This window comes from Astatotilapia calliptera, chromosome 19, assembly GCF_964374335.1.
Source record: "Astatotilapia calliptera chromosome 19, fAstCal68.1, whole genome shotgun sequence".
NCBI lineage: Eukaryota > Metazoa > Chordata > Actinopteri > Cichliformes > Cichlidae > Astatotilapia > Astatotilapia calliptera.
This window is the reverse complement of record NC_137440.1, coordinates 19838067-19865300: the sequence shown is the minus strand read 5'-3', so window position 1 is coordinate 19865300 and position 27234 is coordinate 19838067. Positions and strand designations below refer to the sequence as shown.

General features: G+C 39.7%; 3 protein-coding genes across 3 annotated transcripts; all 3 read right to left on the bottom strand.

Moving 5' to 3' along the window:
* Positions 1 to 216: 216 nt before the first annotated feature.
* On the bottom strand, positions 217 to 6912 carry marc1 (mitochondrial amidoxime reducing component 1). The gene is made up of 7 exons (XM_026151525.2): positions 6534 to 6912; positions 3231 to 3401; positions 2754 to 2916; positions 2519 to 2662; positions 2176 to 2237; positions 1881 to 1952; positions 217 to 744 (listed from the first exon to the last, which is right to left on the bottom strand). Exons 1-7 carry the CDS (start codon positions 6782 to 6784, stop codon positions 618 to 620), a joined length of 990 nt encoding a protein of 329 aa, XP_026007310.2. The 5' UTR covers positions 6785 to 6912; the 3' UTR covers positions 217 to 617.
* Positions 6913 to 8476: 1564 nt separating this feature from the next.
* Positions 8477 to 16159, bottom strand: kcnk3b (potassium channel, subfamily K, member 3b). Its single transcript, XM_026151520.2, has 2 exons — positions 14615 to 16159; positions 8477 to 13428 (listed from the first exon to the last, which is right to left on the bottom strand). Exons 1-2 carry the CDS (start codon positions 14895 to 14897, stop codon positions 12539 to 12541), a joined length of 1173 nt encoding a protein of 390 aa, XP_026007305.1. The 5' UTR covers positions 14898 to 16159; the 3' UTR covers positions 8477 to 12538.
* A 230-nt stretch (positions 16160 to 16389) lies between these two features.
* Positions 16390 to 27082, bottom strand: ezra (ezrin a). The gene is made up of 13 exons (XM_026151513.2): positions 26863 to 27082; positions 25122 to 25205; positions 24454 to 24549; positions 23831 to 24105; positions 22990 to 23073; positions 22385 to 22531; positions 21903 to 21999; positions 21604 to 21767; positions 21364 to 21494; positions 19794 to 19954; positions 19511 to 19603; positions 18780 to 19046; positions 16390 to 17758 (listed from the first exon to the last, which is right to left on the bottom strand). Exons 1-13 carry the CDS (start codon positions 26872 to 26874, stop codon positions 17594 to 17596), a joined length of 1776 nt encoding a protein of 591 aa, XP_026007298.1. The 5' UTR covers positions 26875 to 27082; the 3' UTR covers positions 16390 to 17593.
* Between the last annotated feature and the right edge of the window lie 152 nt (positions 27083 to 27234).

Genomic DNA, 27234 nt, shown 5'->3' with positions numbered 1-27234 from the left:
TTTTTAAAACACAAAATAAGAAGACACGACAGTGAAAAACGGGGGATGTAGAGTGTAAAAAAGGATGCTCCTTTCAAAATATGCCATTAAAAAGTAATTATGAGCAGTGAGATGGATGATTTACAAATAGTTTTGCAAAGTTTAACACTAGAAGTGATCAAACCCAGCAGTACGTCTCTGCCGTGTTCATTCCAGGAAGCACTTTAGTACAAAGACTTAAGGCAACTTTATTTATTTCTTCAATAGCAGCATGTAATTTCAGGTTTTAATAACCAGCTGGAATATTGAGCAGATGTTAGCAATATTTTCAAATCAGGTTCTATTAGCTGATTAAGAGGCGGTCAAATCATCAAAAATTGAGACCAAAAAAAAACAGAAAAAGGAAAAAAAAAAAAAAAAAAAAAAAAAGGCCGGGGTGGCAAACTGAATGATTAATACTAATGCTGTGCTACTTTTTAAAATGTTATTTCAAAGCAGTTAATTTCTGTCCATTTCTAGTCTCCTATTTGCTTACACTACATGAATTTAAGTGCTTTCTTCAGTCTGATATCAAAGACGACTTGTGACTTCTGAGTGTTTTGACTTCAGGTTTGGCCCCTCTCTCCTGACGCCTTCTATCAGCGGGTGATCTTGTAAACCACATCGCCAACCTGAAAGATGCCCGTCTTCTTCACGTTGTGCAGCTGTCCAAACAGTGGAGAAGTTTTATAGATGTGCTTCTCAGATGGTTTGCACAGGCGATAGCTGGGAGTTCAGAGACATTTTAGATGTGACAGACAGAAAAAAAAAAAAAAAAAAAAAAGCCCACTGTGAGGTTAAAACAGACTCACTGGCAACTTTATTATTAGGTACACCTTGCTAGTGCCAGATTGGAGATAATTGTCCTTTCAAAACCAACGTAATTTTTTGCCGCAGAGATTCAACAACATTTCTCTGAGATTTTGATCCATATTGACATGATGGCAACACACATTTTCTGCAGATTTTGACATCAATTTCTGACCCTATAATATGAACATCACAGCAGAAATCAGGGCTCATCAGACCAGAAGTCTTTCCAGTCTTTTTGTCTAATTTTGGTGAGGCCATGGGAATTGTAGCCTCAGTTTTCTATTTTTGGCTGACAGGACTGGCACCTGGTGTGCCTGCTGTAGGCCATCTGCTTCATGGTTTGACGTGTGTGCGTTCAGAGATGCTCTTCTGCATACCTTGGTTGCAACGAGTGAGTATTGTGGCTACTGCTGCCTTCCTTTCTCCCCCTTCCTCTGACCTCTGGTATCACCAAGGCTTTTCTTTTGTCACCTGATGCTTTCTTTGTTTTGGACCATACTCTAAACCCTACTCAGTAGATCAACAGTTTCCGAAATACTCAGTTTAGCCTGTTTGGTACTAAAAACTTTGCTACATTCAAAGTCCCCTTTCTTCCCGGATGCCCGCCCCTCCCTGAGCCTGATTCTGCTGGAGGCTTCTTCCTGTTAAAAGGGAGATTTTTTCCCCCGACTGTCGCTAAACCACTTGCTCATATGATTGTTGGGTTTTCTCTTTTCTTTGTATTATTGTAGGGTCTTTACCTTACAATAGTGCCTTGACTATTATTGTGATTTGGCACTCAATAAATAAAATTGAACTGAACTGTGAAGCCCAGTTTGAATGTCAGCAGGCTATCTTGGTCATGTCTACATGCCTAAATGTCATGCAACTGGCTGATCAGAGAGTTGCGTTAACGAGCAGAAGAACAGGTGTACCTAACAAAGTGGCCACTGTTTGTACATAGAAATACAACATTACTCAAAAAAAAACATTCAAAAATATTTTTTAAAAAACCCTTTCCTAATAATAATAATAATAATAATAATAATATTATTGAGGTAAAATGTTACTTTTTCAGTGTTTCCAGAGGCTCTTTTCTGCTGATTACACCAGTCTCTGGATCGACTGTGGTGAAAAGACACCTGGTAAAAAACAAAGCAAAACAAACTTACAGGTACGTTTGCATCCATTTAACCCCTAAATCATTTTTAACTTAAAAACACACACATTCACTTTGCCTGACAATTGCTTATTTCTAAAAATCAAACTGCACAGACCAGCAATGACTCTTTGGATTTGCTCTTGTTGATAAATGCACTGATTCTGTGTGTGATTAAAATGTGCGCGTAGCATCCACAGTGTTACCTTCCACATGCCATTACACGCTGCAGTCGCACACTGCCAATCTGGAGCTCTTCCCACGAATCCTGAAAAAGCAAAGCAGTTGGTTTTGGAGTTGGAGACAAATTTAGTCCACGCTGTTCACACCGAAAAGGGTGAGTTATTAGTCACAAGTAAAAGGGCCAAATGATCGTCTTTTCAGCCAGGAAAAATAAAACAAAAGCTAATCACCAGTAGTGCAGACAGACATGAGAGCTAATATTTTTAAGACCTTAACTGGCTCTAAACTAGTTTTTGCTTTTCTTTGTAGACAAGAATATCAGGAGGTACGAGCATTAGTTTTTTAGGCAAAGGCTGAACAACGCACCTCATCGAATGGTTTACAGTCACTTATCACAATGTTGGGGCGGAAGCGCTCAACCGTGACTCCCTTCTCTAACTTGCTGCTGAGATCCTTAACAGAAGCCTCTGACAGCAGCATCACAGGTCCAAAATCTGGGTAGGCCACCTCCTGGATAACACATCACAACAGGATCAGGGCATTTTGGCTTGAAAGATGCATCAAATTTAAGCATTAAAATAAACTACAAAGCATGTAGCACCTCAAATTGTTGGTAAACAGCCTCTTTCTCAGCTGGTTTTCTAGGCCTCATGCAAGGTTCAAAGTGCACCAGGCGATAGGTTTTCTCTGCCTTAAGGTAATGAGTAAGCCAGTGAGACACTTTGTCACCACAATCCCGGCCCTGAATGTCAACGCCAAACAATCTACAGGACAAAAAAGTAAATAAACACAAAAACACAGAAGAAGCATTTATGTAAATCTCAAACTAGAGGTTAGAAAAAACGCCACTGATTATTTGGTCAATTTATCAAAAGATTCAGACTCTGAAAGGCAGAATTATCACTTTATGACTGTATTAATTCACTGACTGGTCCAGGTTCAGTTTGCATCCACGTCAAACTAAACTTTACATTCAAAATGCATTCACTTCATAACTTTACTATATAAGATACAGTAAGAAACTGAATTATCCACCAAAAGAAGACCGAGCAGTATAAATTAAAAGCAGACGTAGCACCTGCAGTCGAGGACGGGGTTGTCGGGCTGTTTGATGGGGAACTTGAGTTCCTCCATGTTTGGGCTGTTTAAGCAAACCTGTCCTCCCTCACAGGTCAGAGACACCAAAACCAGACGTGGCTCCTGTCTGCCTGTCACCATGTGACCGTCCTCTGTCACCACCATCCAGTGTCTGCAAACAAAACAAATAGAAAGCTGGATTTCCCTCACCCATCTGCATTATTTGGCATCCCAATTTAATTCCATCATCTGGCAAGAAACCCACACAAACTCAAGACAATATTAAAGGAATAGCGAAAAACGGATAACAAGATGGGAATCAATGACATCACAGGTTGCCATGGCAAAACTGAGTCATACAGAAATCCCAGATTTACGTCATAATTTATTAATATCCCCTGGTTGAAAATTTTTCTGGGTGTCATCCAGAAAGGCTCATGCAAGGTAGCACTGTCAACACATGTATTTAAAGAGTTAGAAAATAGGATATCCTTTCATAATAAAAGTTCCCTTATAATAAATATCTATACCCAAATTTTGAACTACAGCTCTGTTTTGAATGTATAAATAGCATGTCATCCTTAATGTGTCAGCGAGGAGGGAGAGCATTTTTTGAAGTTAAAAATATTTATTATATTATAAATATAATAGATATTATATAACCATGTATAATCATTACAACTGTTAAACACTGTCCTCACTGTTACATTAAAAAAAAAAATCCTCTTACCCACCATTTATATTTATCAGTATTAATTCAACATTAAACAACACTTGGGGTACAAAAACATTTGCTTTTTGAAAACTAGTTTGTGCATTTGAAGAAGCAGTGCTGGGAAACCTTGTGTGTGTGGGACTCGTACATGTGTTCTCTGTACTTAGCTCAGGCGCTTTTATAATCTTATGACCGTCCCCTTTTATCTGCGTTTTTATCTCACTTTAATCTTGGTTAGCTCAGACTAAATATATTTACTTTTTACTTTGCAGGTGCAAATCTGATGTATTTGCCTTCACGTAGGACCTTTGTACAAGTGAAAGTTTTATCCCACACTTACTTAAAATATTTATACATCCCATATCCGTGACCAATTTTGAAACACCAGTTAACCTCAAATGCACGTCTTTTCTCTGTGACAGGAAGCTGGAAAACCTGCAGTAAACTCATGTAGAAAGATCCCAGTTTGGAATTTAACCAGGAACCTTCTTGCTGCGGGGTGACAGCACCAACCCTTCCTGCCTGTCTCTGCAGGAATCTGGACAAGTGTGGCGGCAGCATAGGCACCTTTTGTGATGATGCAAGGGTCCCCCTTGAACTCTGATATTATGACTAATAATCATTTATATTTATTGGCTTTTTGTACACTGAAGCCGTTTTAAGCCAAATCTGACCGATTTCTCCTGATGGATTAGACCAGACCTTCCCAAAGTGTGGGGCGCAGAGCCATGGCAGGGGGTGGGGGGGGAGACAACTAAATGCTTGGACACTGCTAGCACAGGTGTCTACAGAAACGCAAAGCAGGAGATGAAGCATCGCTGAATGTGTTTCCAAACCAACTTCATTCTAAGCCAAAGACTAGAAAATATGGTGAAGCATATCTTCCCTTTGGCTTCATCTGCACAAGTGCCAAGGTAGGTCTCCCCTGCAGAGACAAACAGTATCCCACATTCGTGATTTTTAGTTCACAAACACTTCTTGTAATGACTAACTACTCCTGACAATTTGGAGATGTACATACTATACTATACTTTATACAGTAAAGTTACAGTGGGATACAAATAACATCAGGCTGATCCTGCCACGATTTGTCCCCTGGGTTCAAATCACGGACAAACAGTATCCCACAGCTGTTTATGTTTTTAAGCCCATTTTGCACAGAGAGGCATTTTTTGAAAAATGTATTGATAGCAATGTTGAATATTATTACACAGGAAAAAAAAAAACAACTACATGTAAAATAATGACACCGTGATGCCTCTGCCTTTGTAAATGGAGGAACAGTAACTGCATGTAAAACCTGCAGATAGAGACAAAAATACTGTTAATCTGACTATCTGCCATTCTGCAATTCATCTCATGTAAACAATAACGTGGCGCACAGCGTGACGTGAAAAAAGGCGCATACCTTTGACGTTGCATGACGAACTCTGTATTCCTCGTCCACAGGTAAAGGCAAAAAAGGAGTTTTTAAAAAAATCTCCGTTTTCGGTGATTCGAAACGCCGTTTACGTGTGGACGAAACAGCTGCGTGTTCAAAAATACCCGTGTAGGTGCGGACGCAGCGTAAAAGAGTTAGTAGTTTATTTTATTACTACCTGTAATTTATTGCAGATTACTTGTATTTGCTTAATTGTTTACTAAATGTTTGAGGTGTGAAATAAACCGCAATGGAGCAAAATATGGGTGTGTGTGGTTAGAGGATGTGTGTGTGTGCGCGCGCGCGCGCACGCGGGAGGGGGGGGCGCGAACATTTTTTCTTATAAAACAAAGGGGGGCCCAGCAAAAAAAAAAAAGTTTAGGAACCACTGGATTAGACAAACGTCTGTATTCCAGGTTCCCACAGAGACATGGACTTGCTGTTGAAACAGTAAAACTGCATAGGCATGATGGTTATTTATGGTACACTTAAAACCATAAGGAACAGAGGTAAGAAGTACGGTAATGTGTGAAATGTTTTAACCATGGCAGTGTGATTTTGTTTAATTGTCTCCCATATTCTTTACCCGAGTAAAAAATGCTCTGTTAGAATCTGGTTTGATATCCATGTTGACACAAACACACCCACACACAAACCAAAATAAAACATAATTAATTAATTAATTAATATTTACACAGTAGCTTATCATTAACTATATAAACGTTTTGTACTATGCTTTTGTTAATTTAAATGCCGTTTTGTTTTTTGTTTTGTTTTTTTTACACAAAAACTTATTCCCTATATAAACTTTATTATTCGTCAATTGTTCATAAAACATTAACTGAAAAATAATCTGGGGGCTTCCGTGCAGGGGTGTCTCCAGGATTTTTTAGGGGAGGGTCCATGGGAATATCAGAAAGTTCCTACAGATTTTTTTTTTTTTTAAACAAAGTGGTTGAAAATTCACTGACTTGTTGTGATTTCATGAATTGAAAGACCTCATGTCTCCATAAGAAGACAAGTAGGAGACGTCGCTGCCCTGCAGTAAGATTTAATGGCGAAGTAACGAAGAATGGTTACAGCGGTAAATATATTTTATTTAATTAAACGGTGGAACTAATTAACAATAAATAAATTTTATTTATTTATTTATTTATTGCAATACTCACCGATCCTGCAGCTCTCCGAACTTCAGCCCCATTTTCTGGCACTCTGCAAGCGCCAAAGGCACCGCTTTGCCAGACTTGAGAGGGTGAATGAGGAGCTGCGACACTACGCCCACACGAACAGCTTTTTCTGGCTTTCGCAGGTATTTATATCCAAGACCGAGTCCCAGAATTGCAAATCCGGCTCCGCCGATCAGAAGAGCGGCTTTCTTATTCTGGGACACTGCGTCCGCAGCCAGCTTCCTCAGATCCATTTTGAAGCCTCGAAGAATTTTTCGGACTCTGAACTTTTGTTAAAGTGACAGCGGCCTCTGCGTGCGACGTTCAGAGACCCTGGGTCAGCAGCAGCACGCTGCAGGGAGACCGTTTTATTAACGTGATGCACTTCAGCTGCTGTGAGTGACTGAGCAACAAGGACTTCTTGTTTATTTTGCTTCACCACTAATGATCTCAAAGCTCTCTCACCTCTGAAATTTTTCAAACATCATGCATCACATTTCTTTCTTTCTCCATAACCTGTAACTTTAAGATGCCAGTGAGTAATTAATTATCTCCAATCTGTCAAATCAATCTTGTGTTGGAAAATGTAGAAGATAAAATTTTGTTTGAAATCACATAAACACCAAGGACACTTTAGTCCATCTGTTTAATTGGCAGCAACAATGAGAGGCAAACCTTCAGTTTTAACCTGCTCAGATTTTTTCCCCCAGAAACAGAGAAGAAACCAAGTGATGTAAGGTCATAGCTGACCTTCTCAGTGAAACTATTTTTGTCTTTGACATAGATACTCAGGTCTATAGCCAAAGTAGAAAACAGCAGATGCTTCAGCCGTGGGGGGTCAATACAGGGATTTGTCGGATGGATAGTCCTTCTGTTGCTTTTTTGTGCTTCATGTCTGATGGCTGAGGGCAGATTCACAGGCACCAAGCCAGGCTTTGCAAGATGGTTTGATGTTGCAATGGCAGGCAAATCTTGATAACGAGATGCGGTCCTAATTGCCCTGAGCACACTTTGATGTATCAATTTCATTCTAGGTGCATAAAGAAATCTTTATTTTTATAAAGCCTAAAATGAGCCTGCTTCCTGTTACTGGGCCTCTAATCCACTTTAATGATGCTTTATTTTGGAAAATTAGAGCGCCGCTTTCACTTAAAATCACTCAGACCAGTGGTTTTCAACACAAAAATATAACAACAGGCTCAAAATAAATCTGAGGGTTCACGAAAAACAGAAGAAAGTTTTCAGCTTTTCACAGAGTTGATATCATAATATGGAACTGCGCAAATGTCTTGAGCCACCTCTCATTTCTTTCTTTTTTTCTTGTTTTTTCAGAAAAATGGGAAATAGATGTAGTTTGTTAAAAGATGCAAACACATGTGGAAATACAGTATAGTATTCTTATTCTTCTGAACTCTATTGGACAAGCTTTCTTTAAGTAGACATCAGGAATCGTTCTCCAGGCTTCTTGAAGGACAGGCAAAGCTCCCCTTCAATAATATCCAGGTATACCTTCACTGCACTGACATCCTGTTTGGGGTCATTTTCACACTTAAATTTGAAACTATTATGAGATAGTGGCCAGATGATGTCACCAACTGATCTCCTCTGTATCCACTTGGGAAAAAAATATCAAATTTGGATTCATCACCCCATAAGACCTGTTGGCACCTGAGACCATTGCTGATGAGGTTTCAGTGAGCAGAACCAAAAGTTTGCTGAGATATGTCAGGTACAAGGACTGGACTGGAAAGTGAAAAAGCAGCCAAAACTTTGAAAGACCTTCAGAAAGACTAGATGACTGTTCCTCAAGACCAAACGTACAAGAAAGTCCAGATCCTTGGAAATATTTTTAAAAAGAGTGACGAATCAACACTCCTGAAGAATACTATATATTTATAATATATAAACACAATATTTGACCTTAAACAAGATAGTCCAAAACCCCCAACTTTTACATATACCTTTATTTTATTGCACAATTGCAAATTATTACATTTTTGAAACTGTATTCCTTTAATGAAAATGGTGATTTAAGACTTCAGATATCAGTGACACATATTGCCAAGGAAACAGTAAGACTTTCTCTCATTGGTCTATAATAGCCAAATCAGTTTTTTATTAAAATGAAAAAAAGAAAAAATGAGTTGTGTTCTGGTAGCATATTTAAAGCTCAAACATCAGCACCTTCCCCTAAACTGAAAGTGCAGCATCAAAGTGACGTGTTTCTATGACATAATGATGCATTGCCAAACTTTTGCTCGTGACTAACCTGCTGTAGGTTGTCCAGAACTGGACTGAAGTCAGAATTCCCAGGGGGAAACCATCTGGACCAAACAGTCATTTCTATACATTCAGCAGGCTTTTTTTTTCTTTCACACAGCACATGTTGATAAGCAGCATGGAGATCGTAAGTCACATGATTACAGCTTATATGGCCTGTAGATGGTGATTTTGTGAGCAGGAAAACAACAGTTAAAACTCAATATTATTCATTTATTGGATAAAATATTCAAATTTTCGGTATTTCTATGGATGTTTTTTTCTTTTTTTCCCCTATGATAGCACAAAACAGTACAGTATTGTGTACTGTTTTATGATCAGAGGGTATTGTCGGACAAATGAATAGTCTCAACTATACATACAATCCTTGGCAGGGTATGTATAAAAAAATTCAAGTGCTCTTTGATTGTTCAAGTACTATTTAAGCCTTTGTCATCATGGAAAACAGCAAGAAGAAGAGAAACCTTTGTGCCATTGCAACTTTCAATTCAGTTCAATTCAATGTTATTTATATAGACTCAAGGCGCTTTATACGCAACGTGATCTACTACTTTAAACTAATGCAGTACTTGCACGAAATGTACAACTGACTGCTATTTTATGAGGCAAAAAGTCACATTCATTGTTTTCCTTCCTTTATCATGTGTGGACAGCACTGATTTATTTCCATCCACCACAAAAGGTCAGTTCCAGTAACACAGATCAGATCAGACCCAGACGTGCATAAAATAGCGTTCAGGATTTCCCTCTTAAGCCAAAAAAAAAAAAAAGTTTAAAGAAAAAAACAAAACAGCCAAATCCTCAAGAATTTGTGACGTTCACTTTGTTTCCAGAGCAACACTGAATAAAATCATGACTCATGTGTTTGTGCCTCAGGTGGAGAGTTTACACATGTTACAAAAATCCAGAGAGAACAGGTAGGATCTGACAGCTTTTGTGTTTTTGTATAAATTTACAATAATTTATTACTTAATCTATTAGCTGATGAACAGAAAATTAATCTACCACAATTTAAATAATAAATAAATATTAATTTTAGCTACAGTATGTGCAAAAGTCTTGAGCCACCCCTCATTTCCTTGTATTTGCTTCCATGGAGCCGGACTTTCTTGAAATCTTAATGGTCTTGATTAAGTTCTCCAGGCTTATTATGTCCTTTTTCACTCTTTTTCAGTCCAGTCCTTCAACCATTTTCAGAGGAATGTTTTTCTTTGTTTGTTAAGCCACTTAACACTGACCTATATGAATCATTCAAACAAAAACAGCACCTAACCCAAGGGATGAACCAGTCTTGTACCTACACATAGCAGATAACTTAATACACACATAATTAGTTGCCACTTCATTCGTTGAATATATGAAAAATGCCAGACTGTCGAGAAGTAATTCTTAAGGAAAGGAAGCAGCAAGGAAAGGCGTGGTCTTGTGAGTGCGTACAGCCATCTGTGAAAGATGTTGGAGACTCTTTGATGGTTTGGTACTACATTTCAGCCAGTGGTGTTGGGGATCTTGTTAAAATTGATGGAAATATGAACAAAGATTTCATCACTTAGAGATCATCAGATTTTGATCCACCATATAATACCATCTAGAAAGTGTCTGCTTGGAAACGGCTTAATTTTTCTGCATGACAATGATCCCAAACACAATCCCAGTGCAGCGAAAACATACCTGGAACACTATCAGTTGAGGATCAGCCTCCCCAGAGCCCGGACACCAACATTATTGAAGCAGTGTGGGATCATCTTGACACTGAACAGAACAAAAGGGAGTCAACAACCCAAAAGGAAATTTGAATGTTCCTCAAGAAGCCTGGAGAACTATTCCTGAAGACTACATAAAGAAATGAGAAGGAATTCTGCTTTAGAGAGTTCAGGCTGTTTTAAAGAATCAATGTGGTCATTAGCAAAATCTGAGCGAGAGACTTGTTTTTACCCTGTTTTCTATATTACATTTGCATGTTTCAATAAATTTCTGCATCCATCCAAAAATCAATAAAAAAGATTTTAGTGCTTTTTTTTCTTAAATAAATGAAATAGCTTAAGAAGTTAATCATCTATTGAAGCTGCTGGAAATAAACTGAGTGTGACATCGCATCATGTTGCCCACAGAAAAATACACCACTAAGCACCAAACTCGGTTCAGAAACACAGGAAATACTAGCTGAGGGTGGATTTTTCCTTTTCCATCAATCACCCAGGCTCAGCCCATTGTGACATAATTGTCTGTGATTGGCAACCAGCTTATTATCCACTGTACCCCCTGCCACCTGCCACTCCAAGCTGCTGCTCAAATAGCCTGCTTCTACTTTTTGATCCAGAGGTGTGCTTCATATCTGTCTTAGATCTTAGGTTTTTGGCTTAGATCTATTCCCTTAATTCTAAATTACTTCTCAGTGGCTCAAACATGTAAACATTAAAACAATTCTTTTATTTAATCAGTGTAAAAAATACAACTTGTGGTTTAATGGGAGGTGATTACTTGGCTTGGCACATGAACTAAAAAGCTGTTCACAGCTTGACATTTAACACTTTTTCGTTTGTACAAAAAAGTCAGTGAAACAGAATGCTTGTTAATAAGTGAGCTTTAGGGGGTAAAAAGGTATCAGCGTTTTAACAAACTCCTGCCACTTAGCGGGTATCTTGGCAATGTCACCAGGTGTTTACTGTATTTGGAAAATTATCTGTGTAAGTCTCGATCTAAACACACAGGAGCTTTGATTTTAATGTTCACGGGGACATGAATAAAGCACATATAGAAAGTTGGCAATGCTCCTTTTTGATGGGGCTGTTGGAGTTCTTGCTTCTTCCCACAAGTAATTTTTAAAATAGTGATTTCAGTGTTACACAACTAATCCAGTTGAGAGCGTTTCGCTCAGTGCTGATAAGTGTCTACTTGTGATCACCGCACTTATTTTCAAATGGATTTTTTAACTGCGCTTGAGATGTGATTTATTTTTTAACCTACCCACTTGTCACGTTACATAATTTAGTAGTGTCTGTGATGCACCTGTACTTTGGGCAAAGAGCCCTAGAAGTCTCATAACACCAGGGGCAGCTACACATGAGTCACATGAAATTTCTGGTATGTATCAGCTTTTCTGAAGCTTTGACAATCACGATTTGTTTCAGGGCGACATAAGGCAACTGATATGAGCCCAGTCACAAACACCATGGTGGAAAAAGTCCAGAAAATCATCATGATGCGTGCCTATCAAAGGAAAACACTGACCAGCTACAACATTAAGAAATAACCCCTGAGTTGAATCAGCACCTCTGAGATTATTACCAAAAACACAAAGTTTAGCTTTTGAGAGCTGCTGACTGACAGGTTTTAATCATTTATTCATTTTTTTATGTCACCCTTTCACTGTGCCACCGCTCCGAAGCCTCTGCTCTTACCTACACACTGCGCAGACGTATTGTTCATGTGCAGCTAACCAGATCAATTTCGACACACCTACAGGATTCCTCAAAGCATACTGGATGCCCTCGAATAACACCTCAGTTAAAAACACTGTGATGTTGCTCAAATATATATATTTGTGTTTACAGTACTCTATGTGCTTTTTTTCCCTTTTTGCACGTTATGCTTCTGGATTACTGGGATTGTAGCACCACAAACATCGACTTGCAGTCATGTCTTTGCTGAGGACTGCCAAGTATCTGCTGCCCACTTGGCAGTTATAGACAAATTATGCTGTAATGAAATCTGTTGTGCTGAAAAGGCTACACGGAGCTGCGTCTCTTAAACATCCTGAATGGAGAGAAAATGTGTAGGCCTGATATTGGGCTTATGCTCGTGCACTGACGTGGACTGCAAACGCAGCCTGTTGAGCCAGGCTCCATGTAGTGAGCACAGTCATTGTTCTGCTGCAAGTAGGCATCGGAGAATGTCATCTCCTGAGGGATCATGTTGGGTATGGAGTCCTGCTCCTTCTCCTCGCTCCTGTACCATAAGCAGGAGCAAATAGTCTGGAATTGAAGCACTTCAGTGTAGACACCTTTTAAATCTTTAGCCTTTGTGGTGTTATCTGCTACAGGTGTGGAGGAAGCTGATATTGAGACTGGTAACAGATGAGCCACCTCTCCTCTGGGCTTACTGACAGAGAGCAATGCCTTCTCCTTGGCGTCCCTGCGTTCATCCTCAGTGTTCATGGTCAGGAAGCGAAGCACCACCAGGTTTAGGAACGCTCCAATCACCGTCAGGCCCGTGAGGATGTAAACAAAGCAGAAAGCCACATATTTAGGGTCATTCTGCAGGGCCTCATTCTTCTGCAGAGCCACGTAGTCTCCAAAGCCAATAGTGGTGAGTGTAATGAAGCAGTAGTAGAAGGCATTTAAAAAGCTCCATCCCTCCGAGTGAGAGAATGCCACAGCCCCCACGCACAGGGTGCTCATACAGGAGAAGAAGCCCACCGTCACCATGTTTGCCATGGAGACCTCGGTGTGACGCATTCCCAGGCACTTCTTGGCTTGGTGCAGCAGGTATCTGACAAACGTGTTGATCCTCTCGCCCAGACTCTGGAACATGACCAGGGTCAGCGGGATCCCTAGGAGGGCGTAGAACATGCAGAACACTTTCCCTGAGTCGGTGCTCGGCGCCGCGTGGCCATAACCTGAGACAGGGAATATTGCATATCTTTAGACATCTTTGCCTCTATTCTTTTGCCGTGGTGAGTCATAGCAAGAGACGGCCTCACCTAATATAAATGCCTAAGAACAGCAGCTGCTTGATTTAATTCCACAGGAAACCAACACACACTCCCACTAAGAGAAAAAGGGAAAGCCCAGGGAAACGATTCAGCTTGGCATTAATGTAGTGAACTTACTTCTACTTTATTTATAACTCGCAGATTGTTGACAGCATAGACATTGCAATATTTATAAATATAACTTATGCTGAAGTGAACCAGAACCAAAGCCATAGACATCTCCATATCTTTTCTTCTTCATATGGCATCATTAAATGATCTTTTTATTCCATAATAAATAATTAAATTACACCTGGTGTTGTTTTGTCTTTAATCATCCAAGAAAGCCACAATGGCATACAATTATTCTGATTTACTTAGACAGTCATAATAACGATTCAGTGTCCATGTCTCTGTGTGTCTTAGCTATTACATTTGAGATAAATATCACTTTTCTGATTGGTAAGCCAATTACAGCCACTCTGAAAATATAACTGAAAGAATAAAGATCTGCTGCACAAAAAGATGCTTTTTTGAATAATGTTACCTACCCAGAAGGGATGAAAGCCTGTAAGCAAAGCTTCATTTTGTTCAAGAATATTAAAGTAAAATTCAGCGTTGATGAGCACAGCAAACACATGAAAATTTTGGGGTTATTATAGGATATGTCAAGTCTGATCCATTTCCAAAATGTTTCCAAATAAACTGTATAAGGCATGAGAAGAAAATAGGTTTTTTAATCATACTATCAAGGTACAACCTCCTCATTTAAAATACAAACTAGCAACAATGTGCTAACAAGTGAAGGTTTAATTTTTCCACTCTTTTAGGAAACAGAATCTTCAGCTTTAAAAATGTTTTAAATATTTTTTTTATAGTGCTACAGACAGGATTTTCTTTGTCTAAGTAGTTTGAAGAGACCCCAGGAATTGTGGGAAGTCATAGGTGTTCTTTATTTATCTGTTGTTTTAAATGAGACACACAAACTAACGTAAGGGGGGCTCCGGTGACTCCACTACCTCTAAAAATGTTTCCTCCGGCCCTGCGCTGAACATCTCTCAATGAAATGCAATAAGACATCACATGTATTGATTAAATAACTGTTGCTCACCTATCGTCGTAATCACAGTGATGGCGAAGTAAAAGGACCCAGCAAATTTCCACTGGACCCCTGCTTTGTGAGGATTGAGCTGTAAAACGACATGCTCGAGCTCTTCGAAGTTCTCTTTGGTCAAGTTATATTTGCGCATGAGTTCGTACTTTCTGGCGTCGAGCTTCCTCTTGTGACTTTTCTCCTGCTTCGACTCCAGGGTCTCGAAGACGGCCGCTCCGACCACCAGGTAGGTGAGGATGCTCATGATGAGGGCGAGAGTCCTGGCGTTTTGTCTCTTCATGATAATAAGGAGAGGGGGAGAGAAAAATCGAGCGCAGGTGGGAGCTGAGGCTCTCTGCCACCTTCTCCTGACGGACTCCGGATCCAACAGAGGGGGGACTTTGGAGAAGGAGCTGTTCTCTCAGCACCACCCCCACATCACAGTTGGGTTGCTACTGTATTTGGACTATTTGTCACCGACTTATATTTAGATTGCGCAGGAAAGGAACACAGGGCAATCCCACAGACTGTCAGAGGCGGCTTGTTGGAGTAGCAGCTCCAAGCAAAAGCGCTCATCTTCAAGGAGTTTATGCACTAAATATACAAAAGCACGGCCAGCCTCCGTCGTTGAGGCCAGAACGAGCACATTACTCCAGTTTCCAAGAAGAACGGTAGCGCCGAAAAAAAGATGGAAGAAGAAAAAAAACAACTAAACTTGATATCCATGTGATCGTACACGTAAATATTTACCTAGTGGCTATTTAAACAGACCGGCTCTTCTGGTTCCCAAGTTGTCTAGCAACCTGACGATAACCGTTCTGTGCAAATATTTAAAAAAAGCGCATTCTCCTCACGGTGCGCTGCAGGATTCTTCAGATCAATTAAGATTATAAGAAAAAAATCCACAGGGGAAAAAATTAGAATTACTATTTGAGAGTAAAGAAGAGGTTCAAAGACAGACATAAGATTTCTAGTCGCCTATTATAACTTAACTTACCTAATGGTGGTTCACTATAAGGACGTCGGACCAATCCATATCAGAGGTGGAGACAGATTAGAAAAACTTCTTCACCAGAGACATTCTGGGTTGCAACTTCACAGGCTACTAAAACTCCTATATACGTTTTAATATATTGTGCTCCTTTTGAAATCTTGACATTTACACTTGCTTAAAGCTGTGTGTTTGTGTTTTATTGTATCTTATTAATTTAGGTAGCTTATATCAACTTAACTGCCCCCCCCCCCCATTTTTCTGTTTCTTGTGTTTCAGATAATTTGGATGACTATAATCGGTCATTGTTGTATATGATGTTTTTTTTCTTCTCCCCCTATTTTCTTCTTCTTTCTTCTTTTTCTGCTTTCTTCAGAATTTAATCTTCACTGATTGTATCATCATTGCGTCAGACCCTGATGGAGACTTTTTAGTCCTCGTGCTGTATTGCTCCAATTTGTTTTTTAAATAAATATTTTTTCATTCAAATCAATTGGAATGTTTTGTCATATGCACAACAATGCGTCCTTTCAGCTGCATATGTTTTGACCTGTGACAGCAGGGAGCCTCAGTTTCCTCAAACATCATCACAGGGAGCCAAAGTTGAAAGCGGGCATCACTTGAGCTTCCTGTCTGTGTGCTGCACTCACATCAGCATGTTTCACTAAATGGTGAAAGTTACAGAAAAGATCAAATTCCACTTTTCACTAATGCAGCTATTAAATCTTTCTAAATGCAACTTTTATCCCTTCCTCACACAGACAATAATGGAGAAGAATCATGCAAATGATGACAATTTGAATATTTTTCAAGTTTTAATGTTTAATGCCTGTAATGACACAATATTCAAGAGATGCCATAGCCTCATAAAAAGCTTTTTTCCTGCCTTCATTTTCTCTTCTGCCTAAAAGTACAAAGCTGCACAAGGTGAAGTTTAATTAATTCCGAGTTTAAGGTCTTCTCGCTGACTTTTCTTTGGTGTTTTTTTAACATGTGTTTCATTTTTAATGCCGAACATTAAAAATGCTTCTGCAGCACCGGAGAACATTTTCAAACAACAAATGGAGAAATAATAAAAGATGTAATATAGAAACCATTAAGCTGCTTCAGTTTTGGCCTTTTTGTCTTTTCTTGTCTTTTTGTCTGCTGTATCCTGTTCACTGTAAATTAGATGCTCTAGATCTGACCTGAACACAAACAGGACGGCGTAAGAATACATTAAATGTTCCCATGTGGTTAAATAAAGTAACTCCAATAAGTAAATTCTGAAAATCATAAAAACAATACATTTGAAGCAGGAGAGATTATGTAAGTATATTAATGAAATAAGTTGCACTGTTATTTACACAAATAAAATACAGGAGAACATGACGAGGAGGGCCAGACCACCAGGAATATTCATGAGTAATTATGAATTAATTTGCTGTGAGTCTCAGTTTTATTTTATTGCAAACTGAGATTCATTTTGTATGACAGCATTACATCAAGCTTCTTGGAACACAAGTGGGAACCTTTCTACACTTTGCTGACATTTCTTTGGCAAAACTATCAAACAAATAAAATAAAAAAGATCTTTTTTTAAGCATCAGGCATTCATTTAAATAAATCAAAATTTAACCACTTCAGTTTGTTACAGTAACAAAACTGCAAATGTAAATTGCAACAACTACTGATTAGTTATCATAAGATATATAAGTTCTATAGTACCCCTAGTACTAGCTTTGTTCATACAGTATATCTGGTCTCCAGAGTGATGCACATCAGCATTTTAATGGGACTAAACAGCACATTGGAAACATTTGAGTGCAACACAAAACAGAATAGAGCAAAAACAACCCACAGTGCCAGTTTCAGCCAGCAAAGTAAAACTCGTGCAGAAATTATTACACAGATCAGCTCCATGCCTTTTCTGGGTGTTTGGGATCACATTTGGCTTCAGTTATATTAAAATGCTGAACAAGGCCTTCACGAGGTATTTGTGAGAGAGCTTTAGGTCTCTGGCATTTCTACAAGGCCTCAAACTCATCAATCCTCTGCTTGGTGTTGCCCATACGGATCTGACGGAGGGTCTTGTACTTATCACGGCCAGCGCGGACGTTCTCGGCATGGAGTTTATCGTCCTGGGTCTTTTTGTTATCGTCTCGGGATTGTGCCAGCTCTGAGCTCAGGTCCTGCGGAGGAGTCGTGCCCAGTTATTAAACTGTATACAATTCACTTCATCAACAGATATCTTGGCAACACCTCCATTAGAAAGTGATATCTTTAATTTAATCATCTTGTTCTTTTGGCTGTTCCTTTTTGGGGTTGCCACACTCGATCATCTGCCTCCATTGCCTCACTATATCACTTGCATCCTGCTCTGTCACACCGACCCTCTGCCCATTCAGGTCACTCCCAATGAAAATCTTATCGCCAGCTCTTTTTGTCAATGTCACCATCACCTTAAACCATAATCATACCAGGTTTTACTACCATCTTGTAAACCTTCCTTTTCACTCTTGCTGCAAATTCCCCCTGATACTCGTCTTCACCCACTCCACCCTGCCTGCACTCTCTTCTTCACCTGTCTTGTGCACTTTCTGCTGCTTTGAATGCTTGACCCCCAAGGTATTTAAACTCATCCACCTTCACTACCTCTGCTCCTTGCTTCTTCTCTATTTCAACTATCTGTCTCTTGCTCACACATGTCTCTCTTCTGTCTCTCTTCTACTGCTCTCTCCAGCCCTTGCCTCCCCTCTCCAGGCTCTTTTCCTGAAGTATTACAAGAGAGGGAAAAGAGCCTCAACGAATCATGATTGAAAATGTGAGTGAATTCAAAAGCCTCAAAGATGATGGTAGAAGTATTATCCATTAGAAAAAAAAAACTTTTAAAAACCTTATTTTGGGGCAAAGTCACAGATAGTTTTAAATGTTTATGTTCGAGTGAAGATTGAATTTAAAGTTAACTTTGATAATGCCTCGATAAACTCTTCCAAGAAAGGTGCTCAGGTGCCGAGTAGTGAGACTTATTTCTAGAACAACATTATTTGGGCTTCTATAATAGATGCTTAAAATTTCATGGCTTTTTTTTAACACAGCATATTTTTGCTATAAGTGTTTTGGAAGCTATAGAAAAGCTACGAGAAAAAAGTGTCTTAAGCATTGCTGCAGACTCCGGCTGATCTGGGATGTATTCCAGGTCCCTGAACTAACCTGAAGCTGCTTCTGCAGGCGCTCGTTCTTCTCGGCCTCGGTGAGTCGCTCCTCCTCCTGGCGGTCATAGTTGATGCCTTGTGTCTGCAGCTCGGCGCTATAGGTGCTGTTTTCTTCGCTGTGCTCATGGTCACTCTCGCTGTCTGAGGAGGAGGAGGAGGAGGAGGAGGAGGATGCATGCTCAGCAACAGGAGCTGAGTTGGCAGAACTCATCACAGTGTGCAGCTCCTCCTTCGTTTTCAGCAGACTCTCCTCCACTTCGACAGCCTAAAAGGAAAGGTGGGGAGAGGCGTGTGTTAGATTTGCTGGTGGTTTGCATCATTGAGCATTTGATTATAATATAAATGTAGTATTTTAAGTGTTTTAGTTGTATATATGTGACAGTAATACCCAAATTTGCAAGGACATTGACAAATCAAGCTTTCTGGTTTTTGCAAACTTGAACCTGCCTTTCTGACCTCTCCACTAAAACATGGCTCCTGAATTTATACTTTCAAACCAAAGCAATCTAATATGAATAAGATGCAAGGGTTACAGTACATGAGTAGTTATGTTTTTGAGGAAGTATGCAATGTAAATTACAGTGCAAAAGATTCAAATTATGGATGACTTATACAGATAAATCGTTTTCTTTCTTTTAAACAATAAATTTATATTTGATATTGTGCTGGGACATTTTTCTGGTATTTCCTGTGACTTGTGGAGCTCTTGACTGCATGCTGGAGACCCACCTTGTTGTGCCATGTCTCAGCCTCTTCCTCCTTGGCTCTCTTGGCCTCCTCCAGCGCAGTAATCTTGGCGCTATATTCGGCCAGCTCTGCAGCCTGAAGGAGGAAGCACAACACTGTGACGTGAGAATAACAGAATAGGCATGCTGTCATTTTAGAAATGTGATGAAAGCAAAAGCAAAAAACCTCCGTGTTACTTTAATCTGCCATTAGAACAGCCGATAAGTGCTTAGAATGAATTCAGGAGATTTATCAGGACTTTTTCCCTCATGTGCTTCACACTCACCAGCTGCTCCTGGCTCTTTAACTGGTCCTCAGCTTGCCTGGCCAGCTCCTCCTTGGCTATTATAGCCTCCATCCTCTCAGCCTCCAGCCGGGCCGCCTCCTCCTCCACCCTCCTCCTCTCCTCCTCCAGCCTCATGGCCCGGTCCAGCTGCTCCTGAAGCTCTGCGTGACAAAGTCAGAACACGGGGAAATCTATAAAGCACTGTACGTTGTTATAAAAATGCAGGATAAGAAACTCAAAACTGATTTGTCTTAAATTGGGGTACTTTCTTTTTTAAACATTTCTATGTTAACATCATAGAAAAAAATGATTAAAGTTACAGGGAAAAAAGGAAAATACAGTACTATTAAAATATTTTGGTGGTTCCAAAACTCTAATAAAGGTTTCCAAAATTAAATTTTTTTTTCTTCTACCTCAATAAACATAAAGCAATATTTTTGAGTAAGTCGCAACTGAAATATTTCAAATCAAAGGTTTATGTATTTTTTATAAATAATCGTTTACGAAAATGTTTTAGTCATCTAGTCATCTGACCAGGTTCATGCCAAATTTTTAATCATATTTATGTAACAAAATTACATGGAAAATAAATATGTAATAAATTAGTTAAAGTCATCCTTTTTAGAAGAGTTTTATGAATTAATTTTATTATTATTTTTACTGCACGTCTTCATTATCATAAGACATCAAGGTTGTTAAGATCATAGAAATATGAGCCTTGTGTTTTAGATTTTAAAAATGATTTGAACGTTTTAAATGCTAAATGCCGATGATTGGGGAAAAAATATGTTAACTGCAGATATTTAAAGAAATGCTTTTTGTGAAGATCATATGTTTGACAAAATTCGCCCAACATAACAAAGTTGCTTTTCAAGTAACGATCTCCCATCCTCCTCACATCTTTGTCAAACCATGTTTTGAAATCTGCCCTTCCAACTCTCAAATATATATTCCACCATATGGGGGAGAAGCAAGGGAGGATGATGGAGGAGGGGGTTTTACCTAATATGGTGGTGGGCTTTTTACCAAATGTCAATAGTACTTTTGAGAAAAGGGTTTTCTGATCTTCTTCTTAGAATATATACAGTACTGTGCAATGACGGTTGAAGTTGGGTAGTGGAAGAGCTGATATAGATGTGGCATTTATGTTTATTTTTATTTTTGAGAGCAATTAATGATTAAAATATCCAGGTTTTACAAAAAAAGCCCCGCCCCAAAAAGTAAATTAACCAAGAATGAAAGGTTCATGTTTATAATGTGGGACACCCTTTATCGCTTTAGCTCACATATGTAATAGTTTCTATCAAACAGTGTGAACTTTCAAGTTGGAACCCTGAAGTGGATGGATGGATGGATGGATGGATGGATGGATGGATGAATGGATGTATAGTTAAGCCGTAAACCTGTAATAGCTCAAATCCTCAAGGTTCTACAGGTGTTAGCAGATGGTTAATAAACGGTTTAATGTGGACTACTGAGAAAAAAATCAGTGAAATCTCCTTTTTCATAGCACTATACAACAGATAAGATCCGCAGCGATGCAGCTTCTACGTCAAATTTTCTATCTCACCTCTCTCTGCTCTCCTAGTTGTCTCTTCAAACTGGTGGAGCCTCTCCATCAGCTCCCGCTTTTCTCTCTCCATCTCCTCCTTCTCCCTCTCGATGGCCGTCCTCCTCTTCTTCTCGCTCTCCAGCTGATCCCTGCAGAACACGGAAAAGCTCAATCGCACGCCTAACGCAAAGCCTACACATTTCAAATTCCAATTAAGTTTGCCTGCATCATTTTAACCGGGCGCTTAGCTTCACCCACCTCTCCATCTTCTTCTGCTGCCTCTCCTGTGTGGCCTGAGCCTTCATCTGCTGAACCTCGATGGTGTCGGGCTTGCGGCGTCGCATGTACAGTTCATGGTTGCCCATGCACAGCTGCAGGATGCCCTTGTTGACTTTAAGCCGTGGAGCGTAGAATACAAAGTCCTTTAAAAGACAGAAAAGTAGAAGACAACTTTTTTTTCTTTTTCAAAAAGGGCTCCATAAGCTTCGTTTAAAATCTCTTGGTATAAAAAAGCTGTTTGATACTAGTGAAGATTATTAAACTCATAAAACACTTACTTGGGCTTTCTTGTCTATGGGCTTGATAACAAATTTCTTATCATTGAAAGAAATGTTTCTAATTTCACTCCAGGGAAATCCAATCTTCGGAGTCAGCCTGAAAAATGGATAAAAAGAGATATTTTTCACAGTGTGATATGAGCTTTAAGTTTGTTTCTTTAAAAGGTTCACAGCTGGACAGGTTGACCCATGCGGTATCAGAGGAAGAGGCTGGGGAGGGTTTGTAGGTTCATGTTGTAGTAGAATTGGGTCAATGACCTCTTCAAAGCAACATCCATATAGTTAGATGCGTTATTTAAAACCAGTCACTGAAAGGAAAGTTGACACACGCCTCCGACTGAGGTTTGACCGCTGGTGCATTGATCTCCTGTCTACAGATGTGTTTTATCAGGTCAGCGCACAGAACAACGTTACAGCAAACAAAAGCAGGGACAAAACAACAGAAATACAGAGAGAGAGATTTACTACAAAAACTGATTTACTTGTCGTTCTTTGCATAAATGTTGAGGCCTAGAGCGTCGACTCCCAGGAGCAGGTCTGTGCCCTTCTTGTTCTTGATGTCAAAGTAGTTAATGCCATACATCTCAAGATCCTGGGTGATCTTCAGGTACTCAATCATGGCCTCTTCCCTGTTCACATTAGATAATTAAATAAAATATTAAATATTCAACAGACTAATTTGTCTTTTACTTTATTTTGGGGGGTTTTAAGTGTGGCGGCAAACCTCCACCTAATAATCCATGTCCCTTATTAACTAATTAGAACCAAAAAAAAGCAAATAATCATTACAACAGAGTGCGTGAAGCTTTTTTGGGCATCAAAAACACAGCAATGAGTTATTTGCTGCTGAATTTCTTTTTCCTTTATGCTAACACGGTTACACTGCAGCATCTGTAAAAGCTGAGTGATCATGAGTACGATAAGAACAAAGTCTTCTAAGTCTACTTTACTTTACTGCTTGTAAAAGTTCACTGACTACAAAACTCCAGGACGCTGTGAGACCAAAAATGCTGTTCATTCTTAAAAAGTAAAGTCCTGAAAGCATCCATTTGAGGGAGGAAATTTATGCCACTCAGCCTTCACTTACTTTAGCATCGCTCCGTGCTCCTGGTGCCAAACCTGGATTCTCTCCTCCCACTGCTCCCTTGACAGCTTGTGTTGGTCCAGCACTCTGAGGGGAGCAGCAAGCTATCAGCAACCCATGCTGGTGAAAATGTAAACAGTCTGTGTATACATACAGGGTTAAAGCATACACATGATGCATTGTTGTGTCTTTCCCGGCATCCTTTGTCAGGAGCCGAAGGGGCATTATCACACATTGGTTAATATTTCGATAATTCGGGGAGGCTAGTAGCCAGGATGAGTTCCAGATTTGCTGTAAAGGAAAAGAGGTCATTTATCCAGAAGACTATCATTTATGATGCGGCTGTTCTGTCATTTTATGAGTGCAAAGTTGATGCAAAAACTACACCAATCACAGATAAATGGTCCTAATCTTCTTTTAAGTGCACTCAGCAAGGTAAAAAGACAGAGCCGCTTCATCCATGTGGTCATGTGTTTAATTTTAGAAAATAATCAGTTCACTAACTTTTAGGGGAAATAAGATGATGAATGACAAATTGTATTTAAAAAATGTGCTACTGACTATCAGAGTAGCTGATGTCTGAGAATTATTTGAGAGAATAACACTCGTAGTAATAAAACTGTGAAAGCCAAATCTAGTTGTAGCGTTAGAGGAATTTTATCTACATTTTGGAACGTCACAATTGTAAAGAGTTCCCGTAGGATGGATGCGGTGTTAATCTTTCAACTCGGATCACTGCTGCATAAATCTGCCCTTGCAAAAAAGCAGTAAAGTTGTACTGAGTTGCAAAGAACTGATTTCCTGCTCACCAATGTGCAGCTGCTGCAGATCCACTCGCACTCACCTCTTGGGCAGAAGACGCTCAGAGGACATGTAACGTGGCTTGTGCGTCGACTTGTTGTACTCGCCATACTTTGCCTGGATGGCGTAGGAGCCCAGCAGCACGGCGGTCTCTGGAGGGCTGTAGATCTCCTCATTCAGAATCGCCTCCTTCACCTGGAGGAAGAAGAGCCTCCTGGTGATGTCCTGGATCAGCTCCTCGGCTGCATCCTCAGGGTAAAACTTGACCAACAGCTTGAACTGCAGGGGAGTCTCTTTCTTCACTTCCTGAGACATCACCTAGAGGGGCAATAATTAAAGAATAAAATATGATTGAAGTTCCTACAGCAGAGTAGTAAAGACAGCTAAATAAATAACAGAGTGTGGGCAAGAATCCCGTAGAAAAAGGGTCAAATTACTTTTACGAACAACACGTATTTTAACTCTCGATTTAACAATTAAATGCTTACTTGCACACAATACAGAAAAATCCAAATTAAATAGACACATAAAAATAATACAGTACATTTAATAATAAAAAAGATGTAGAACTGAGAACTGCAGCAGGCCTCTGGGTTTTTACATTTACAATTAACAATTCTAAACAGAGTAGATGAAACAGAGGTTAACATCACTGCAAGTCCTCACCTTCTTTTCAGAGTTCAACCATGAGGTGAATCCTCTGATGTCAACAAACTGCAGCCCGAAGTACCAAGTCTCACGCAGGCCGATGGTCCTGGAAACCTTCAGAGTGGAGACATGATAACAAAATCCTGCACATCTTCTCAACAGCTTCTTCACTTTTTAATCAAAACCTCCTCCATGACTCTTGCGGTAATTTCTCCCTGAAGAATAAAACCTTTGGATAAGATTACAGAACTTTTAAATGAGAACGTTAAGCTTGTTTTTTTGATTTTTTTTTTTGTATCACAAAGGGGCTCATTAAACTGGCCAGCTTTTACCAGACTAGATCTGTGGGACAGCTATGGTTACTAGTTGCTTTGCTGATGGAATAAAATACCCACTGGTTACAGTTAAGACCATTTATCTGCAAAACAAATACCAACGCGAGTGTATCTGACTGAAAGTATTTCTCTGCTGAAGTATTTCAAAGGTCTGTACTGTATTTACACTGTTGTATTTGCTGCTACTTGGCGTTAATCCATCACTTTGCCAGTCCATTTTATTTATTTATTTTAAATGCATGAAAGACTTCTCAAAAGAAAGAAAGAAACAGAAACTTTTCAGTCTACATAAAGTCATCCGGGATCTATAAAATAATACAGGATGTGCTTTGTGAACTGCATCACACCGACCTGGTCAAAGAGCTGCTTCCCTGTTGTGTTGGGGTGGAAGGAGAACTCCAGCTCCGCGTCCATTGTGGTGACGCGGACATTGACCTGCAACATAAAGGTCATTTAGTCACGTGATGACAGAGATTTCTTTTTGTATACACATGAATCATATTTGCAAACAATCAGCTTCCTTTTCTCAGAGAATCTGTAACCGGGCAGAAATATTTTACTGTGATCTTATTATTAGTTTGCAGCGATCAGCGATCAGCCTGGAAACATAAAGATATTGTAGTCATATGTGTGAAGGAGCTGTGAAGTGGATTATTCATAAACCATAATTGCTCACTATCTCATTAGACTTCGGACTACTCTTGCAAGGTTACACAAGGTTGCACATACGCAGATTACAATGCTTGCAGAGTTGACTTTACCGTTGTTAGTCAAGATCAGCCTGTTTTATAACAACAACGATTAAAGTGGAAAAGAAATGACACTTTAAAATGTCTATAGAGCAGATGTTCAACATAAAAAAAACACACTAAAGCACCCAGGCTGTTCTCAACACACGGACCCTGATCACAGGCCAGATTGGGCTTGTAGCAGTTACACAATTGTTTTATGAAGTTATACTACAGCACGCCCCGGGTGTCATAAAGATAATCCCATCGAAACTTGAGCAGCAAAAGCTGGAACATCCATTTGTGAAACCTCTAACGTGTTACTCAACTGTTACCACCTCCAGTGATGGCATGCATAAGGTAATAGCTCAACTCGCTGACATCCTGCAGGTGTTTCCTACCTGCCACAACCTTAATCGCTCACTAATCACTGACTGTGGACATCACTGATGAATCATTAATCCATTAGACTCAGTCACCAGTTTATACCGTTGAGCTATGTAGGATTATCTTAATTTGTTTATACTTGGATTGTGCTTTTTGGTACTGTCGCACCTCTTTTGTTTAGCTGTTCAAAAACCGTTTTCCACAACGCAAACAACACCTGCAACTATGACTCATAATTTTATTTGATTTGTAGTTAGTTTAAGGTCAGTCAAATGGACGTAGACGTCAGAATGACCTCTTAAGAGAGGCTTTCTCCTTGCAGTGTCAATATAAGCACAGAGCTGCTTTCGTAATGCACAGGCCAGTCGTTCTTATCAGTTTTCCGACAGACTGATGGTGAAAGCTTAAGTAACTGCGGACATTTAGAACATGAGAGTTTTCTTTGTTTAAGACAGAGGTCTCTTGTTTGGTGCAGGGTGCCTCAGAAAATCAAACGGAGCAGAGAAAAGCGGTTAAACTGTACAGTCATGAGTTCGTTCTTAGCATTTAAAAATCACTCCAGTGGCACTAAAGGGAATTACCATGATTGCAGTGCATTATGCATGCCCAGAGAAACAGCAGACAGGCTGGTTGCAGACCTGAAGTAGCATTTTTCTGTCAGGAATGTGAGCAGCATGGGTCAAACTCTACACTTAGTTAATGAGTAAATGCCAAGAAGGATCTTGGACTCTTGGAAACAAGAAGCTTGGCCAGATTGTTTATTTCTTTAAAAAAAAAGGACATTTAATTAGAAATTAAAGCTATTAAATCTGTATTTATGCAAGTAACTCTGAAATGTATCTAGTGGTCATTCTCAGCATAAGCAATTCAAAGAAACCACACAAATAAATGTATAAGCCCACCACTGACATTTTTGAATATGCAACAGGAAGAAACACTTCAGTGACATATAATCATTTAAATCGTGGTGATCCTACCGTTTTGGGCATCTTGGCTGCGGTTGGTGGATGAGTAGTACCAAGTGGTTCCCAGGTTGTCACAGGTTGCAGTGAACGTCTCCCAGCTGAACGTGCGCCTGATAAAGAGCGCAGCACCGCTCTCGCTCGAAAACTCCTGGGCAGGGCTCGTGCCCTTTGAACTCAGCAGATTACGCAGAGTGACGTGAGAGTTACTATCACAAAACTGAAAGATTTACTTCCAATGTGGCCACTGGCAGCGCAAGATGCGTAATTCCACCCAAAGACTATCACCTGCTTCAGCACCTTAAGTACTGCGACCTTTGATCAGAGCAAGCAAGACTATAAGGGGCCGGACGATCTATTTATGTCGCCTGTTTGGAGGTGACAGCA

What these genes read in the sequence shown, in the direction of transcription:
- ezra (XM_026151513.2), bottom strand. An exon ending in GGAAGCAGCTCTTTGACCAG is followed by an intron (nt 24,550 to 25,121) that starts GTCGGTGTGATG and finishes TCCACTCTGAAG; the next exon opens with GTTTCCAGGACCATCGGCCT. An exon ending in GCCTGCAGAAGCAGCTTCAG is followed by an intron (nt 17,759 to 18,779) that starts GTTAGTTCAGGG and finishes ACTCCTCCGCAG; the next exon opens with GACCTGAGCTCAGAGCTGGC.
- marc1 (XM_026151525.2), bottom strand. Translation starts at nt 6,784, where the DNA reads ATGGATCTGAGGAAGCTGGCTGCGGACGCAGTGTCCCAGAATAAGAAA. An exon ending in TTCGGAGAGCTGCAGGATCG is followed by an intron (nt 3,402 to 6,533) that starts GTGAGTATTGCA and finishes TTTTGTTTGCAG; the next exon opens with ACACTGGATGGTGGTGACAG. An exon ending in CCTCTGGAAACACTGAAAAA is followed by an intron (nt 745 to 1,880) that starts GTAACATTTTAC and finishes CTGAACTCCCAG; the next exon opens with CTATCGCCTGTGCAAACCAT.
- kcnk3b (XM_026151520.2), bottom strand. Translation starts at nt 14,897, where the DNA reads ATGAAGAGACAAAACGCCAGGACTCTCGCCCTCATCATGAGCATCCTC. An exon ending in CACTGTGATTACGACGATAG is followed by an intron (nt 13,429 to 14,614) that starts GTGAGCAACAGT and finishes TCCCTGTCTCAG; the next exon opens with GTTATGGCCACGCGGCGCCG.